The sequence below is a fragment of the Ovis canadensis genome, chromosome 2 (genome assembly GCF_042477335.2).
Source record: "Ovis canadensis isolate MfBH-ARS-UI-01 breed Bighorn chromosome 2, ARS-UI_OviCan_v2, whole genome shotgun sequence".
Taxonomy (NCBI): Eukaryota; Metazoa; Chordata; class Mammalia; order Artiodactyla; family Bovidae; genus Ovis; species Ovis canadensis.
The window spans coordinates 27,244,222-27,264,243 of NC_091246.1; the positions used below are offsets into that span (position 1 = coordinate 27,244,222).

At 40.0% G+C, this 20,022-nt stretch overlaps 1 protein-coding gene across 2 annotated transcripts in view; it reads right to left on the minus strand.

Moving 5' to 3' along the window:
* The window catches only part of SPTLC1 (serine palmitoyltransferase long chain base subunit 1), a 66,518-nt gene that overhangs the window by 27,203 nt on the left and 19,293 nt on the right, over positions 1 to 20,022 (minus strand). Inside the window, exons 4-6 of one of the 2 annotated variants that reach the window (XM_069575608.1) lie at positions 17,335 to 17,432; positions 16,375 to 16,443; positions 7,478 to 7,610 (exon numbers count right to left, since the gene is read on the minus strand). In XM_069575608.1, the coding sequence (XP_069431709.1) occupies positions 7,478 to 7,610; positions 16,375 to 16,443; positions 17,335 to 17,432 (300 nt within the window). Of the gene's footprint in view, positions 1 to 7,477; positions 7,611 to 16,374; positions 16,448 to 17,334; positions 17,433 to 20,022 lie in introns of both variants that reach the window. The other variant, XM_069575609.1, reaches the window with a different exon arrangement.

Sequence of the window (20,022 nt, forward strand, 5' to 3'; positions counted from 1 at the left end):
AGAACTGATGGAAAAGGCAGTGACACCCCACTCCAGTATTCTTGCCTGGAAAGTCCCATGGACACAGGAGCCTGGTGGGCTGCAGTCCGTGGGGTCACTGAGAGTTGGACATGACTGAGCGACGTCACTTTCACTTTTCACTTTCATGAATTGGAGAAGGAAATGGCAACCCACTCCAGTGTTCTTGCCTGGAGAATCCCAGGGACAGGGGAGCCTGGTGGGCTGCCATCTATGGGGTCACGCAGAGTCGGACATGACTGAAGAGACTTAGCAGCAGCAGGCAAACTGAAAATGCCAACAGGCATAGACAAAAAAGGTCTGACAAAAGTCTGCTCTCTGTAGCCAAAAGGACAGGAAAGGGGGCAGCTCAGCAAATGATAATGTCTCTGTGAGTGTTCTTAGTCAGTCATGTCCGACTCTTTGCAACCCCATGGACTGCAGCCCGCCAAGCTCCTCTGTCCATAGGGATTCTTCAGGCAAGAATACTGGAGCAGGTTGCCATACCCTCCTCCAGGGGATCTTCCCAAATCAGGAATTGAACCCAGGTCACCCACACTGCAGGTGGATTCTTTACCTCTGAGCCACCAGGGAAGCCCAATAATGTCTCTACTGCAACCAATCAAGAACAACCTGGGCCTGTCCCCTCCACATCAGCAAAGGCTCAGGGGGAACCTAGACTCTAGCCCTTGCAAGGCCATAACAAGGCTCCCCAACACCCCCAAGGGAGTTGTCACAGAAGACAACCAGGACTTGTATGTATCCCTACTGGATAGTAACGAGTGGCTCCCACTGTGAAGACCGTGTGGAGAGACCCAACTTCCAACCCTCTTGCATGAGAGGCACTCTCCCCTCTCTATGCTTAGGGTATGTCAGGGGAGGCTCAGAGAAAAGTAGGACTCTCATCAACAACCAGCAGAAATGAAAATAACCCCATGTCAGTGTCAATGGAGGCCCAGTGGAGACCCTGGACTTGTATTTCCATCTGGCAGTAATGAGGCAGCAGTGGCCCCTGCCCCTGTTGGAAGACTGTCAGAGAAACAATTAGAACATTTAAATAAAGCATAAACTATAATAGCATAATATGAAGATGTTGTCACACCAAGAACCAAAAAACATCAAAAAATGGAAAAAAAATAAACTAATGTAGGTAGTGAGATGACAAAGCTGTCAGGATTATCTGTCAATGACTTCAGAGCAGTCACAGTGAAAATGCTTCAATGAGTAATTACCAACATGCTTGAAACAAATGAAGAAACAGGAAGTCTCAGCAGAGAGAGGGAAGAAATAAAGAATCCTGTGGAGATGTTAAAACTGAAAAACAAAATAGTCAAGAGAAAAAACATAGTGGATGAGCTCAAAATCAGAGAGCTAAAAAGACAGAACAGCAGAAATCAAGTCAATGTAGACAGCAAAGAGAAAACAGACTAGAAAGAAAAGAACAGAGTCTCAGGGGTCTGTGAGACTACAATAAAATATGCAACATTCAAATCTGTGGAGTTCCAAAGATGAGAACCAAACAGATACTTAAATAAATACTTAAATAGCTGAAAAAAGTCCCAACTTTGGCAACAGGCTTAAACCAACAGATTAATGACGCTGAGTGAAATTCTTCCAGGTGAGCCCAAACATATAAATGCCAATATAATTTTAGTCAAATTTCTGAAAACTAGTGACAAAGAAAAAATTCTTGAAAACAGCACCCCAAAAATGACATCTTACATATAAGAGAAAAGAAATTTGAGTGACAGTACATTTCTCATCATAAACCATGAACACCAGAAAAAAGTGTCACAACGTATTTCAAATGCTAAAAGAAAAGACTGGCAACCAAAACTAGCAAAAATATTCTTTAGTAATGAAAAATAACTGAGAATTTTTCTCAAGCGGGCCTCCCCTAAATGAATGGCTAGGGAAAGCTATCCACATAGAAATAATAAACAGATAAAATAAAATAACTGTACATTCTGATGAAGGAAGAAAGAACAAAGCAAAAAGCATGAACAAACACAGTAGGCTTTTCTTCTCATGAGTTTTCTAAATTATTTTTGGATGGTTAAAGTAAAAATTATAACACTATCTCATGTGGTTCTCAAGGTGTTTGTAAGAAATACTTAAAATACCTGTATTATAAAAAAAAAGATATAAGTGATTGTATTATATAAACAAGATAAATAAAAATGGAACTCCCAAAGACATTCAATTAACCCTGAGAAAGGCAGGGGAAAAAAAAAGGAAAACAAAAAACAAACAGAACAAGTAAGAAATGAAAAATAAAAATTGGTAGATCAATGCTCTCAGATCATGAACTCCTTATTGCTAAATTCAGACTGAAAGGGAAGAAAGTAGGGAAAACCACTAGACCATTCAGGTATGACCTAAATCAAATCCCTTATGATTATACAGTGGAAGTGAGAAATAGATTTAAGGGCCTAGATCTGGTAGATATAGTGCCTGATGAACTATGGACGGAGGTTCCTGACATTGTACAGGAGACAGGGATCAAGATCATCCCCATGGAAAAGAAATGCAAAAAAGCAAAATGGCTGTCTGAGGAGGCCTTACAAATAGCTGTGAAAAGAAGAGAAGTGAAAAGCAAAGGAGAAAAGGAAAGATATAAGCATCTGAATGCAGAGTTCCAAAGAACAGCAAGAAGAGATAAGAAAGCCTTCTTCAGTGATCAATGCAAAGAAATAGAGGGAAACAACAGAATGAGAAAGACTAGAGATCTCTTCAAGAAAATTAGAGATACCAAGGGAATATTTCATGCAAAGATGGGCTCGATAAAGGACAGAAATGGTATGGACCTAACAGAAGCAGAAGATATTAAGAAAAGGTGGCAAGAATACACAAAAGAACTGTACAAAAAAGATCTTCATGGCCCAGATAATCACGATAGTGTGATCACTCACCTAGAGCCAGACATCCTGGAATGTGAAGTCAAGTGGGCCTTAGAAAGCATCACTACGAACAAAGCTAGCGGAGGTGATGGAATTCCAGTGGAGCTATTTCAAATCCTGAAAGATGATGCTGTGAAAGTCCTGCACTCAATATGCCAGCAAATTTGGAAAACTCAGCAGTGGCCACAGGACCGGAAAAGGTCACTTTTCATTTCAATCCCAAAGAAAGGCAATGCCAAAGAATGCTCAAACTACCACACAATTGCACTCATCTCACATGCTAGTAAAGTAATGCTCAAAATTCTCCAAGCCAGGCTTTAGCAATACGTGAACCGTGAACTTCCAGATGTTCAAGCTGGTTTTAGAAAAGGCAGAGGAAACAGAGATCAAATTGCCAACATCTGCTGGATCATCAAGAAAGCAAGAGAGTTCCAGAAAAACATCTATTTCTGCTTTATTGACTATGCCAAAGCCTTTGACTGTGTGGATCACAATAAACTGTGGAAAATCCTGAAAGAGATGGGAATACCAGACCACCTGACCTGCCTCTTCAGAAACCTCTATGCAGTTCAGGAAGCAACAGTTAGAACTGGACATGGAACAACAGACTGGTTCCAAATAGGAAAAGGAGTACGTCAAGGCTGTATATTGTCACTCTGCTTATTTAACTTATATGCAGAGGACATCATGAGAAATGCTGGGCTGGAAGAAGCACAAGCTGGAATCAAGATTGCCGGGAGAAATATCAGTCACCTCAGATACGCACATGACACCACCCTGATGGCAGAAACTGAAGAGAAACTATAAAAAGCCTCTTGATGAAAGTGAAAGTGGAGAGTGAAAAAGCTGGATTAAAGCTCAACATTCAGAAAACGAAGATCATGGCATCTGGTCCCATCACTTCATGGCAAATAGATGGGGAAACAGTGGAAACAGTGTTAGACTTTATTTTTTGGGCTCCAGAATCACTGCAGATGGTGACTGCAGCCATGAAATTAAAAGACACTTGCTCCTTGGAAGAAAAGTTATGACCAACCTAGATAGTATATTCAAAAGCAGAGACATTACTTTGCCAACAAAGGTCCATCTAGTCAAGGCTATGGTTTTTCCAGTTGTCATGTATGGATTTGAGAGTTGGACTGTGAAGAAAGCTGAGCACCAAACAATTGAGGCTTTTGAACTGTGGTGTTGGAGAAGACTCTTGAGAGTCCCTTGGACTGCAAGGAGATCCAACCAATACACTCTAAAGGAGATCAGTCCTGGGTGTTCTCTGGAAGGAATGATGCTTAAGCTGAAACTCCAATACTGTGGCCACCTCATGCAAAGAGTTGACTCATTGGAAAATATCTGATGCTGGGAGGGATTGGGGGCAGGAGGAGAAGGGGACAACAGAGGATGAGATGGCTGGATGGCATCACCAACTCGATGGATATGAATTTGAGTGAACTCCAGGAGTTGGTGATGGACAGGGAGGCCTGGCGTGCTGCAGTTCATGGGGTTGCAAAGAGTCAGACACACTGTGCGACTGAACTGAACTGAACTAACTGATGGAACATATTCCAAAAGAGACCACATCACAGGCCACAAAACTAACAAATTTACATTTTCCAAAGGTTTGGGAAACGAACAACAAACTTCTACATAACCTATGGGTCAAAGAGAGTATTAAGGAAAATAAAATCCAAGGAACTACATGAAAATGAAAATAAACACATCAAATTCATGGAACACAACTATAGCATGATGAGGTAAATTCATAACACTAACACATTAGAAGAAAAGAAAAGCCTCAAGTTAGCGATTGAAGTTCCCACTTTAAGAACCTAGAAGGAATAAGATAAACTCAAAATGAGGAGACAAGAAATACAACAGAAATCAGCAGAAATGAAAACAAAAATACACTGTACAAAAAAAAAATCTATGAAACAGAGTTGATTTTTTTTTTTCAAAGATCAATAGAATTGACAAATTTCTAACAAAAATGACAAAAAAAGAGAATAGACAAAAATTACCAGTCAGGAAGGAAATGAGCTTCTAGACGTTCGAAGGATAATAAAGGTATATCACATTAGAAGGATAAGAAAGGAATACCACAAAGTATGCTATACATATAAATTTGATGATTCAGAAGAAATGGACCAATTCCTTGAAAAACACTAACAAAACAAACAAACTCCAGGCTCAATTGTTTTTACTGGAGAATTCTAACAAATGTTTATAGAATTTCTCCAGAAAATACTACAAGAGGAGAAAACACTTTCAAATTGGCTTCAGAAAGTATTATTCTGATGCCAAGATTGCTGCTGCTGCTGCTAAGTTGCTTCAGTCATGTCTGACTCTGTGCAATACCATAGACAGCAGCCCACCAGGCTCCTCTGTTCACAGGATTCTCCAGGCAAGAACAGTAGAGTGGGCTGCCGTTTCCTTCTCCTATGCCAAGACTAACAAAGTCTAAAAACAGTTAAGTATGGCTAGTTATCAGGGAAATTTAAACTAAAACCACAAAGAGATATCTTTATACACCTACAGAATGGCTACAACAAAGAATAGTGACACCACCAAATGCGGCTGAGGATGTCAGAAAAACTAGATCACTTATACACTATTGACAGAAATATGAAATAATATACCACTCTGGAAAACTTTTTTTTAAAGTTTCTTAAAAAATGAAATATGTAACACTGCATGACCAGCAACTGCACTGTTTGGTCTATATTTCAAAGAAATAATAACTTAAGCTCACAGAGAAACCTATACGTGAATATTTATTGCATCTTTACTTGTAATAGTCCCAAACTAAAAACAACTCTGATATCCTTAAGAGGTGAATGGTTCAACAAACTTTGGTGTATCCATACTATGGAATGTGGCTCAGCAATCAAAAGGAACCAACTCCTGTTTCACATAACAGCTCTGAAGAATCTCTGGAGAATTCATTCAAAATGAAAAAAGGCAATCCTCAAATATTACCTACTATATGATTACATTTGTACAGCAATCTTGAAATGATGAAATTACAGAAATGGGAGAAGAGAGTAGTGGCTGCCAGGGGTTAAAGAGAAAACAGGGTAGAAGGAACATGGGTTTGATAACACCAGGGATTATCTTGACTTTATCAGTGTCTACATTCCAGTTTGAAACTGTATTACAGTTTTGCAAGAGATGACCTTTGGGGAAGACTAGGTAAAGGGTCCAGAAAAATCTCTGCATTTCTTACAGGTGTACGTAAAGCCACAATTATCTCAACATGAAGCATTTCATTAGAAAAGGGTACATAAAGTAACAGAAAGATAAAGTAACAAGGAAAGACTTAAGTATATGAACAACCATTGCTCTGAGATCTGTAGACAAAGCATTATCACAGTTTACTACAAAAGAAAGAAAATGAAACCTCGGGCATACTGCCTACGACAGAGGATGAGATGGCTGGATGGCATCACCGACTCAATGGATATGAGTCTGAATGAACTCCGAGACGGGGAGTGATGGACTGGGAGGCCTGGCGTGCTGCAATTCATGGGGTCGCAAAGAATCGGACACGACTGAGGGACTGAACTGAACTGAATGAATTTATCAAAAACAATTCATTAAACTACTTACTAAATAAATAAATTTTTACCTCCAGTGTTCCTATCTTCAAACAGATTTCAGGTGGAATATTTAAAATTATGTACAAGGAAATAATTAAGTTGTCTAATGATGTACTAGAAATTTAAGACTTGAAAGTGAATTTAGACTAGGTTTCCCAGCAACTAAACCAAAAGGACAATATAGTATTTATTATCTGACAAAGGAAGCATACAAGTTCAACTGTTAACTGTAAGCTTTTTCTAGACTTTAAACTCAAAAATGAATTTATGGGGCGGTACTTGTACAAAGCAATACTGGATGACACTGTAGTTGTAACTATGCTTTATTAAAAATCTAGTCCCTAGTTGGGGACTTTCTTAACTTTCCAGAAGCAAACATACATGGACACTGGACGTGTGGTATTGCTGCTTACCATAGAGGGGAGGAAGAGAGTGAGGGCTGGCAGAGCCCAGGCAGCAGGTTACAGGCAGCGTCAAAAGTACCTGCCACTAGCCCAAGCCTCTGTTATATTCTGCGTAGATTATTAAATAACTTTTAATTTTAGGTCTCAGACTGACTTTTGCCTCCTCTTTAACACTGTAGCCAGAATTTGGTTTTGTCACACTTCACTTAAAGTTTCCATTGTTCATAAAAATAGAGACACAAGTCCTTATTATGAGTCCCCCAACTCATGACTTCAGTGTTCTAAACAAGCCATGGAGCAAAATCAGCAGAGACCAAGAGTTGCAGCGAGGGCGCTGAGAAGTGGAGTGACTTTAGCAGGGAGTGTGAGTGGGTTATGATCACAGACTCACAAGGACACCATGCTGTCTGGAGCTACACAGGGAAGGCAGAGGGCTGGCCCCTTCCTGCAGAAGTCTGACCTTCTCAATGTTAAAAAAAAAAAATCAATATTTTAGGTAGATGATCTCTAACAGAGACATTTTCTAGGAAGGCCAATATTACTTCCAAAGGAATTTTGATGAGAAATGTAGGTAAAAGTTACTTACACAAACACAATGTCCCCTCTCTTAGAGTAAGCAGGAATAGCACTGGCTATAGTGGCAAATCCATATGAGTATATTATGGCTTCTTCTGTCTTCATAAATTTTGCTAGGCGGTCTTCTAAATCCAAGTGCACATCTAGTTCAAGAGTAAAAAGTTAAATGGTTAAAAGGTCTTTTAATTCTTTTTCTTTGACTAAAGAAGAAAGAAAATAACATAGGCAGTTAGTTTAGTTATTAATAGTCACCTTGTGGTCAAATGTAATTGTTTTTAGTTACAAGTTATACAATATCTACTAAGATAATTCCAGGCCCAAACTATTTCTATACTCTGTGAACTGAGTCAGCTACTCATTTGTCCATAAATATGTGACTGAGATGGCTCTGACTCTGGGTTTTACTTTCATATCACTCTAGCAGTAAGATTTCACTTTGCCTGCTTTAACTTCTCTCAGTCAACAATGCTGAGGTGTTGTTAATGTACATTATTAATGCCTTTTTGCATTTTAGCAGGAGTGACCAAACCAGGCATGAAGACAACCGTCAACCAGCTTTTAAAAGGAAAAGAAATACAAAAGCAAAGTCGTTAAAAAGAACTCTACACACTCTGCATTGAGAGGGAGACTTTCTCAACTATGGTGGTCACTCTGCTGACAGTTTGTGTCAGCATTTATTGGTGGCACCTGCCATTACACTGCAGGACTGAGTTTCTGTCTGAATTTTCTTTTTAACAGTACTGGTGAATTCAAATGTAGAATACAAAGAGAAATACAGCCCTTTTATGGAAGCAGCTTAGGAAGAATGTTGATATAATTATAGGGATAAACTGTAATTATTAAACTGTTTTTTTCCTTCTCTCTTACATCATGGTTCCATATAGCCTTTCACCTTCCTAGGCCCTCAGATGAAAAGACCAGCGATATCTGGAATAAACAGTATCCTGACTGGCTTTGAACTGGAAAACTTCAAGGTATCTTGAAGCATTACCTGAGAGCAGAAATTTTTTTGTAACTTCCTTTAGCTCTTTTAACTACAGCAGGACCCAAGCCTGGAGAACTACATCAGCATTTCACCCATGCCCTGTGCAAGGAGAACTCAGAAGCTAATATAGGGAAGATGCAGCCAGGCCCCTCTAGCCTTGCAGTTTCAAGAGAAAGAGGACGAGCTCAGAGGAGTAAAGGCAGACTTTCAGACAGAGCCGGGGTACGTCCACAGAGAGGAACTCAGAAGCGTAGGCAGCGGCAGAGGACCTAGATGTTCTCCAGTAAGGGGTGAAGAAGGCCGATGGCCCAGCAGAACCCTCCCTTCAGCCTAGACGTCGAGGACCTGTAGGTGGGAGCATCGCACCCAGAGGCCCCTTCAGCATCAGCCTTCCCTGCAGTATGCCCCTCCCCACCAGAGGCATTCCTGGTGAGAAAGGGGAGAAGGAAAAGACCTGAAGGACTGAGATATACAAAAGAAACAACTTAATCCAGCCCACAGTAAGGGACAGGGACCTAGTTAACTATAAAGCTTCCATCACCTTCCAGGGAGGGGTAAGTTCAGCAATAGGAATAAACCACTTTTTAGAACATTTGACTAAAGTGTCTAAACTCTGTAAACCCACTTACTGATATGTCAGAGGCAAGCTAATCTTATTGCAATGCCTTTTAATTAATAAGAGACAAAATTGAGAATTATAAAAGATACAACTTCACAAAGGACTACATTTTAAAAAGGAGATGAGGGCTGTCTAACAATCTCAGTTAATTCAACTGTTAATTAAACATTTAGTAAGTGTCACATAAAGATACTCTGATAAGCACTGGGTCAGGGAGAAATCAGGGCTCCTGCCACTTGACAACGGAGAAGGCAATGGCGCCCCACTCCAGTACTCTTGCCTGGAAAATCCCATGGACGGAGGAGCCTGGTAGAGGTCGCGAAGAGTCGGACACAACTGAGCGACTTCACTTTCACTTTTCACTTTTATGCATTGGAGAAGGAAATGGCAACCTACTCCAGCGTTCTTGCCTGGAGAATACCAGGGACGGGGAAGGCTGGTGGGCCGTCGTCTATGGGGTCGCACAGAGTCGGACACAACTGAAGCGACTTAGCAGCAGCAGCAGCAGCCACCTGACAAAGTGAGACAGCTAAGAGAGGCATCTGGCAGTTCTCAATGGAGAACTCTGAGCCTACAGGGGAGACCACTGAGTGAGATATGAGACAACACAGAGGATCCAAACTAAATCCCAATTTGATGGCAAGAGAGGTACAGTGAGGAATTAGAAAATTCAGCAGCAACATCTGAAAAATAAAATAAATCAAAGTCTATTTCATTCACAGACTTCTTAAAGGATGATACAGAATTGTGAAAATGAACTATTTACCCCATTCTAATCAAGCAATGATTTAAAAACAATCTAGTGTGCTTCTGCCCATTTATAAGTTTAAAAGTATACCAATATAGCCTGAAAGTGAAAGTCACTCAGTAGTGGGCAACTCTCTGCAACCCCATGGACTATATTATACAGTCCATGGCATTCTTCAGGCCAGAATACTGGAGTGGGTAGCCTTTCCCTTCTCCAGGAGATCTTTCCAACCCACAGATAGAACCCAGGTCTCCTGCACTGCAGGCAGATTCTTTACCAGCTGAGCCACAAGGAGAAGCCCAAGAATACTGGAGAGGGTAGCCTATCCCTCCTCCAGCAGATCTTTCTGACGCATGAATCGAACCGGGGTCTCCTGCATTGCAAGTGGATTCTTTACCAACTGAGCTATCAGGGAAGCACTCCCATATAGACTATTACATAGAAAATACATGAAATATCACTTGATTTCCATTACTAATCAAATAGTTTTTATAACTGATACTTTAATTAGATCAATATTAAATAAACATGAGATTTCACAATAACAAGGTCTAGAAAGATGCATCTTGGTTGATCGAAATGGTACCAAAGGAGTGCTTAGCTTTTCAAGCATCAAACCTGTGATAGCAACACCACCAAGTCTACAGACTTGATTTTGCTCCTGCTTGCCCGCCATTCTATGAGGTATGTTGCCACGGAAAGGTTTCAGGCAAAAACCTGACAAGAACAAGGAAAGCAGAAAAGCACCAGACACCTAGCTTCCTCCATGCGGCTGAGCAAAAGCGTGTCTCAGGTGTGCCTTCCTTCTCCTCTTTGTTAGTGTCCTCTGAGCACCTTCCCTACACAAAGACCCCCACCACTCCACTGCCTCTCATTTCTGATCAGATGAGAGGGCAGGTCCCACGTAGGAGGCCTCCTTCAAATTACAATGCTACCTCTAAACCGGGAATTATCTATGGCAAATCTCAACAATTTAGCTAGCAGAAGTACTACCCAAGTCACAGTGAAATGCTTTCATTCATTATCTCCATTTCAAAAAGAAAAAAGATGCTGTGGGTACAGACAAACTCTCTGCCAGCCACAAAAAGGGATTTAAAATCATTCTGTAGATCTAAATGATTCTCTTCATTGATTAGCAATAAAACAAATAAAAATAAATAAAACAAACACATCTTGGCTCTGCTTTAAGGGTTTAGAGTTAGTAACTCAGTTGATAAAAAAATTATGTTAATACTCTCATCACACATACTCATAACCATTTTTATGTCATTACCATGAAGTAGTAAGAAGAATCTTTCTACAATAAGTCAGTGATTTACTGGTTCTTGTCTAGTCCCAGAAGCTTAAATAAGACAGGCCTTTTCTCCTCCTAATTAAAAACGCTGGGCTTTAGCTGATGTCAGCCTTGCAAAGCAGGTTTTGTGACAGGTGAACAAGGATAGCTGTGTAACTTCTTTTTATGTATGATAATACTCTACAATGAAGAAATTTTCAACAAAAGGGTGAGGGAGCCAGCAAACAGAAAAATCTGCCAGGGCATGTTCTTTGACTCTGGATGTCTATCTTCTGTGTGTATGATCCATTTCAACAATTAGATTCATAGATTTGCATGGGGCATTCTTTAATTCACTGCTAGGAAACAATATGGCAGGCAAGAGGCTATGGCAGGAGGTGACCAGAAGGCCTCCGTGTCCTCTCAGCACTTGCTGCTCTTTCTGGCACTTGCTCCCTCACCAGAATGTAACAGATGGGAGGCAAGGCTAGGGTAAGATGCCCCACACCAAGCACAGAGCCTGGCCATGTGGTCATCACAGGGGCTCAGATCTGGGCTCCCTCACTGCCTGCTGTGAACCCCAGACAGGCCTAAAACTGTTCCGTCCCTCTCAGGTCCTTCCTCTGTCAAATGGCAACAGCTGTACCTACCTGAAAGGACTGTTAGGAGAACCGCAAGAGTTAATGCTCATAAACACTCAGAATAACGCCTGGCATGGAAAAAGCAGTATACTGTGTGTTTGTTCAACTAAATTAATATTTGTAGAATAAAAGAAAATGCTTTCTTCTTTTAAAAGGAAATATCAGATATGTTATCTTCTAATGAAGCTATCTAAATCCTGGATATCCAAATATAAGGGCTATCTTATATTAAAGCCACTTGGTTCAATTTCCTATTTATCAGAATAAAAGGAGGTTTTATGGCCAAGTTCTAGTTTGTTGTTCAGAGGAAAAACCATAAAATTGCCAACTTTAAAACAGTTTAAAAACAACCTACTATATTTTCTCTTTTATCTCCATATTTTTATGTTACATACTTTTTTAAATATCTGAGACTTGAACAATTTTTCTTAAAAGTACAAATATCACATATATACTCATTAGAACACAAAAACAGTGCTGAATGTTTTCCAGAATGCTTTCGCATGCAGTATTTTTTCACAAACAGTATCTTATGTGATTCTTACCAAAATGTTCTAAGTTGCACAAAGATCATTCCCTGCCTACACTGAGAAGACTACAATCCCATGACTGGTAGAAGGAAGTGGCAGATCTAGGAATTTTATGACCAAATGCTTTTCCTACTAAAACATGCAGTCAAGATGCTACAACAGAGAAAAAATATCTTTAAAATAAACAAATGAACAGTTCTTTACTACTGGCTCTAAAACACAATTAAATGTCACTATCTCTCACAATGAAACCCTGCCAGTAACTGTCTTTTGATTTAGTTTAAGACCATAGAGCCAAGTATGTATTATATATGTAAGGCAGACCCCAGGCCGGAGGAATAAACAAATAAATGAGATCTGAATGCATTACAAACAAAATAAAAAGGTTCAACAAGAGCAATTATCAAAGGCACTGGGACCGCATTAGCCTCAGAGAAAAGGAACACTCCACAACTTGATAACACCGTTTGATTGATTCTAAAATACACATTGAAACAATAAGATGAGAAGGTGGAAAAATCTCTGATTCACATGGTCCTTTACTATATAAGACAATTTGCTGGGCCTTTAGGAGCTAGGTAAACATTTAGCCTAAGAAACTAGAAGAATTTTAACTCAATTCTCAATTTTCTTTTTTCTGTATTAATCATCTAGTATCACCTAATTTTACTATCAAACAATAAGCGGAAAATGTTTTAATAAGGACATTTGCTTTTCCAATATGTGATTTTCATTCATTACTTGAAATGTTGAGAAAAGAGCTAAAACAGGCAACATTTTCTTCACTGAAAATAGATGCCTCAATGATCCTTCCAGGAAAAAGACAAAATTAAAAACAACCTTTTGCTGGGCCAGGGAAAGAGACCCTAGTCTCACAAACGCACAAGCTACTAAAATGAAAGGAAAGGGGTCTTCACTTCTGCTTTAATGCTTGGTGCAAAGGGTTAATGTACCCTAAATATTCAGAATAATTTAACTGTAGAAGGTATTTTAGAGATTTAAAATATAGCCTTAGCAGATCTCAGGTAGCTTCCCTGAACTTACCTACACTGAAATTTCAAGGTAATGTAATACAACTACAATAATTTAAGTGATCGGTCCCAGAATAAGGAAAAACATAGAAAATATCCTATTGAAAAAACAAAAAGTAAAAATACATGCAATATACATATAAAGGAAGGAAAAAAGATGATAAGCAAGCATGGATAACTGCTGAAAAGGAACAAAGCAAGTTAACAGGAAGGACAATATACTCAGAAAACATTACACGTTACTCCAGGCTGTAGGTTTGGTGTCTTATTACAAAACCACGGCAAATTAATCTTCAATCTTTGTCCAGATAACACAGTCTGTTTGAAGCTTGAACTACAATAGGATAAGAATGATACGTGTGAGTGGGTGTGTGCTGTTATTTAGTCATGTCCAGCTCTTTGAGACTCCATGGACTGTAGCCCAGCAGGCTCCTCTGTCCATGAGATTTTCCAGGCAAGAACACTGGAATGGGTTGCCATTTCCTACTCCATGGGATCTTCCTGACCCAGGATCAAACCCACGTCTCCTGCATTTCCTGCACTGGCAGGCAGACTCTTTACCACTGTGCCTGCCACCTGGGAAGCCCAAGAAAGACACAGTGACAAATAAAGTAGTTCACAAAAGAGCTGATTAACACAACTATGTGTTTAGTACATTCAGACATATGAGAGATTAAATTTAAAACAAACTTGAACAGCATACTATGTATATATGTATGCTATCACTTTTGTAAAACTGGGGTGGAAAAGTATGAAAGTGGTTTGCATACACTGAAAAAAAGTCTCTGGAAGAATTAACAAACTACTGACAGTAGCTGTCTTTTCTGGGAGGCAGAATGACAGTAGGGAGAAGACTTCACTATCTTTTTAAAACTTTTTGAGATTTATATCATGGACTGAATTATTCAATCAAGAAAATTAATTTAGGGTTTTATGAAAAGTGAAATAAGTCAGATAGAGCAAGACAAACACCGTATGACCTCACTTATATGTGGACTCAAAAAACAAGCAAACAAACCACAATGAAAACAGACTCACAGAGAAGAAATATGTGGCTGCCAAAGGGAAAGGGGATGAGGAGTGGGGAGAATTAGGTACAGATAAGAGGTACAAACATCCCATTATAAAATAAATAAGCAATGGGGATGTAATACACAGCATAGGGTATATGGCCAATAATATTGTAATAACTTCAGGAACAGATGGTTGCTAGACTTGTCATGGTGATCATTTCATAATGTATGCAAATGTCAAATCACTATATACTTGACACTAACAATATTTTTTGTCAACTATATTGCAATTTAAAAATTAATCTAAAAATCATTAAAGACTCCCCACACACATACACACAAATCTGGAAGCACACAGCATCATATTATGCATATTTCAGGTGATTCAAATGAAAAATTAGGCGGTTATAACATATTTCCACAGTTCTAGGAAAACTGGTCTTAAAGATTTGAAACTTTTTTTTCACTAAATTTTACAATAAATCTCTTATTGGTCTTCTCAGATAACTCTTGAGCAAGAGTCAAGGCCACACAGGCAAATAAAATCTGCTAGAAAGAGAGGCTTTTAAGAAAGCAAATTCTTTACCCCAGCAAGCAGATCATGGAAAGAAAGGCTTGTTGATCAGATTACAACAAATAAACCTGTAAAAACAAGAAGTGCCTTTTCTAGTTTTCTAATTCTTATCAAGGAAATAATACCCTACCAATAAAAAGCAGGCAAACAACTCATGTTTGCATTAGGCTAGAAGAAAGAGGGAGGCTCTGATCTAAGCTCTTTAAAGTCTTTGATCTTCCCATTCTGACTGCAAATCAAGAAACTTGTTTTCTAGTTTTAGGGTTGGAATTAATTAGCAGTGTGACCATGAGGAAGTCACTTAACCTCTCTGAGCTTTCTAGTTCTCTTCTGAATAGCTTGGATGCAGGAATACAAGATTTTAAAGATCCTGTCCAGCTGCAGGATTCTTGGACACCAACTCCCATCATCTGTTTCCAATACAAATAATTCAACCACTAAACTAGCTAAGGGATAAAGAAAGGTGCTCCCTTAAATAAAAACATCTTAACTGCAGAAGTGAAACAAAAAACACAGACCAAGGAATGAAAATGGGCAGAGAAGACAAAAGAGACTTCCTTCCCTGGCCTCTTTCCCCAGCCTCTGACATTTCACAAACCAGAATGCTGTTTCCAGTAGTATACTCACTTGAACAATTATATAACATTTCTGAAATTTTCAGAAGCAAAGAACAATATACATTTAACAAAAACCACCATAAAATTCCAAGGTCTTCTTTGATGACTCTGATTTAGGGAGTTCACTGTGTTTGAAATCATACTCATCCTAACATGTAGTTAATCCATCCCCAGGTCATCCACACATAAGGAAATCAATGATCCTTCATCTTCATTCCAGAAAGAAAAGGGCTATTCAGTTGATCACTGCCCTCCATACCCACAATCTGTTCTCACCTTGCTCCTGGCATGTGGTGGCTGCCCAGCTAGGGCAACTTCCCAGTCCCTCTGCTGGAGGCATGATCCGGGTTATGTTTTCACCAAAGGAATGTGGGCAGAATGATGAGCAATACCACCTGCCCACCCACACGGGTACAGCAGCCCTGCACTCCTGCTCCCTCATACTCATCATTTGGCTACAGCCACGCAGACAAGGACGGTGCCCTTATTAGGCCAATAGCAACAATACAGGGAAGATTTGGGTTTCTGCACAACTATAAAGAGCAGAGCCATTCAAACCAGATGCTTCCCGTTACAAATGTCATGCACGGCAGACAGTCTCCTCACACCACTGTCTCTTGGGGCAAATGCAAGAAGAGCTCAGTCTTCATCCTACTGAGATAGTGCGCCTTAGGTACCCATGGCCCTTCAACACAAGGGACAGTCAGCCTAAGATCAACATGTCTGGCACCAATGGTCTCAAACACAAAATCTTCTAGAAAGTTCACCTGCTTATTACCACAACTAATTAAGGATACCTTTTCCAAGGAGTTTTGAAATCAGATTGGATCTTAATTGTTGAAAGCAGTAGTCTAAAAAATATGACAGAAAACATACCAAATGTGCCATAAAATCCTCTAGGTCCACAAGTTCCCACACCATACTTCTTTAGAGATGCCAAAGCTGCTGCCTTTGTGGAAAAAAATATATATATATTGTAATAATTCATCCTTAAGAATTCAAATATGAAATTTTTTTTTCACCCACATAGCTCACATAGCTCTCCAGTTGCCTGGTTTTTCCTCCTTTATAAGAACTAAGACAATTCTGACAGGATATAAAGAAAGGAGGGATGGAAAGATTAAGGCATATGACTAAGAACATGGAAAAGTTATATTAGCTTGACCATTAAAACCTGGTTGTTAGTCACTCAGTCGTGTCTGACTCTTTGCGACCCCACGGACTGCAGCCTACCAGGCTCCTCAGTCCATAGGATTTTCCAGGAAAGCGTACCACAGTGGGTTGCCATTTCCTTCTCCAGGGGATATTCCCAACCCAGGGATCAAACCCAGGTCTCCTGCATTGTAGGCAGATGCTTTACTGTCTGAAAACCTGGTTAACTCAATGCATTCGCACTTTTGGCATTTTGGGCATAAGTTTTACCTCAAAGTTCATGGACATGAACTTGTACAAACTTCGGGAGATGGTGAGGGGCAGGGAGGCCTGGCGTGCTACAGTCCAAAGGGTTGCATAGAGTCAGAGATAACTGGGCGACTGAACAACTTTCCTCAAAAAATGTTTACTGGCCCACAATCCCAAAAGGAGATGAAGCAGTTTCCTGGACACCCCTCCAGCTATTACCAGGTTTGGTTCATATAGTTCTCTGGCTATCACCTAACACTAAACCCCATTAGGACACTCCTGCCTTCCTTGTTGAAAACTAGGTTACAGCTCTGTCAAGAAAGAATAATGATAAACATTCACATAGCCCTTTCAGATAATCTGCATTTGTCTCTTATTTTATGCCCAGTTGCTTAAGTCAGTCATGTTATCTGTCCACTTCAGCATATGTGCTACCTACCTTGAGCCTAGGGTTATCCAACAATCCAAGAAAATTGAATGAAGCAAAGTTTATACATTCTTTTCCATTCACCACAATGTTATGGCTTGGAGGGCTGGGGAAAGAGACAAGAGTGGTATACTTCAGTCATTTGTGTTGCAGGACACACATTATTATACTGTCTCAGAGAGCGAAGGGGAGAGGACACACAACTGTTGTCATTCTACTCTGTCTGCGTACTCCTATTTGCATACTCCTATTTCTCTTTTTATTCTTAAAAAGTAAAATCAGAAAATGGTATATTAAAAAATCAGATACTTGGTTATTAATTCTACTCTTAATAGGCCCCTCTATATTACTTAAATTAAAATAAGGTGAGCTAGAATTTCAAGATTTTGGATAGATGAATGGCAAACCTTTGCTTGGTTTTGAAACTCACTTAAGTTGCTAAATAAAGTACCTCAGGAAAATATAGAAACATTAAGATCAAAGGCATGAAGAGGCAGAGCGAGTCACAATCTTACAGACAAGAGTTTAAAAGTATGTGTTATCTACAGGAAGCCACCACAAGAATAAGTGAGCTATGGCCCCCGTTTCTAAAGTTAATGCTGAAATGCTATTTCAAACGAATTCCCACCCCTCCACAAAGGGGTAAAATAAGAGTGCCTGGTTGCACAGAGCATGAATCTGAGTTCAGCTGAACAGGAGATGGGCTCTTACTCAGACAACCTGTTGTCCTCTGCTGAAAAGTACTCGAGCTACAAGTCATGCTTTAAAAATGTGGGCCAAACTATGGGACATGAGCTATTGAAGGGTGTGATTAATGGATCACAGCCAGCCTACTTCACCTAAAGAAAATAATAAGAATAAAGAATAGAATGGAATAGAAACGTACCACACAGGGCCAGGGAGAGGACAGTGGCACGGAACTGACTGTGTTTCACAAACTCACTGCTCAGTCACGGGGCTGTTCTGTAAACCGTACTGCGGCCAGAAAAGATGAGGGAACACCACTATCACAAGTATATTCTAACAGAACTGGTTTTCTATGAGAAAAATAATGAAAAAACGCTGGGAAACCAGGGAAGGAAAGGAATGACTACTAGAAGCAAATTAACAAAAGCAGATGAACTCATACAAGACTCAGTGCAAAGAACAGCTGTAGAGCCAGTCAGGCAGACTCTGCCTGCACTGTGGCTACTGATGGCTTCAGAAGCTCAGGGGTGTTACCTGGCCTCCATGAGCCTCAGTTTCTTCATCTATAAAGTGGGGCGAGAAGCTATGGCTCAACTTGTCATTACAAACAGTGCTCATAACCATCTTCTTTCTTCTCTATGGCTTCAAGGGCTTTTTCTCTTTCAAATCATCCACTATGATTCTAAATCCACTATGTCACTTGTTTTCCCAATTCCTAGGACTTCTTTAGTTTCACAGAACTGAAGTTTCATAAAATTTCCTGAGGTGGTGGAGCTGGCACCCACAAAAACATGAAAAACCAAAATATCCATGTAGACAAGGGCTGCACACAATAATCTCAAACATTCCAGAACGGAGGGCAGAATCAGTAACATGAAAGGACCCACTCACTGACCTTAAGAGAGCCTCCCAGAGAGGCAGGAGGATGGGACTTAATGTGGAGACAGAGATACTGGCAGCAGTCATTTTTGGGAGACCATCATATATGGCAACACTGGTGCTGACAACTGCCATTCTGGAATTCTCACTCTAGCTTATTAGCACTGAAACTGAGCTCTGTCTACCAGCCAGTCAGCACTAGTACTGGGAAATGCCAGGCCAAGGGACCAGATGGGCAGAAACACAGTTCCACCTATTAGCAGGCAGGCTGTCATAGGACCCCATGAGCTGCAGGAACCCCAAGACTAAACCTGCCCACCAACACTAGGTAAACACTAGCTCTGGGGCTCCTGGTCTTCAGTCCGCTACTTCGTAACCTGGGCCCACCCACCAGTAGGTTGGCACCAGGCCTGGTACTCCACTAGCCATGTAGCTAGCTGTGCAGGATCTGAACATGCCCATCAGGGGCCAACAAATTCTGCACAACTTCTGCGGTAACCAACCAGACCAAGGACCAGCCACGGCTACCAAGTAAGTATCCATAGGAGTCAGTCCACTGAAACAGACTCACACACAGGGCATACTCAGAAGCTGTAGCTCTGGTGACCAGATGGAAGTATGCTGTTGCAAGTTTAAAGCAATACAAGACTGACTATCTCAAGAAACAAAAAATCCCTCAAATAAACGACAACCTTACACTTAAAGGAGCCAGAAAAAGAACAAGCAAACTCTGAAGTTAGTAGAAGGAATAAAATGTCACACACACAAAAATCGCAGAAATTTCACACAAAAAGGACATTACAGACCAGTATCATTGATGAAGACAGATGCAAAAATCCTCAACAAAATATCAGCAAGCTGAATTAAACAGTACATTAAAAGGATCATACACCATGATCAAGGGAAATGTATCCCAAGGATGCAAGGATGATTCAATATCCAAAAATCTATCAACATGATCTATCATATTAACAAACTAAAGAATAAAAATCATGACCATCTCAACAAGGAGACAAAGTTTTGATAAAATTTAACATCCATTTATGATAAAAACTCTCAACAAAGTGAGTACAGAGGGAACATACCTCAACATAATAAAGTTCACACAGAGCAAGCCCACAGCTAATATA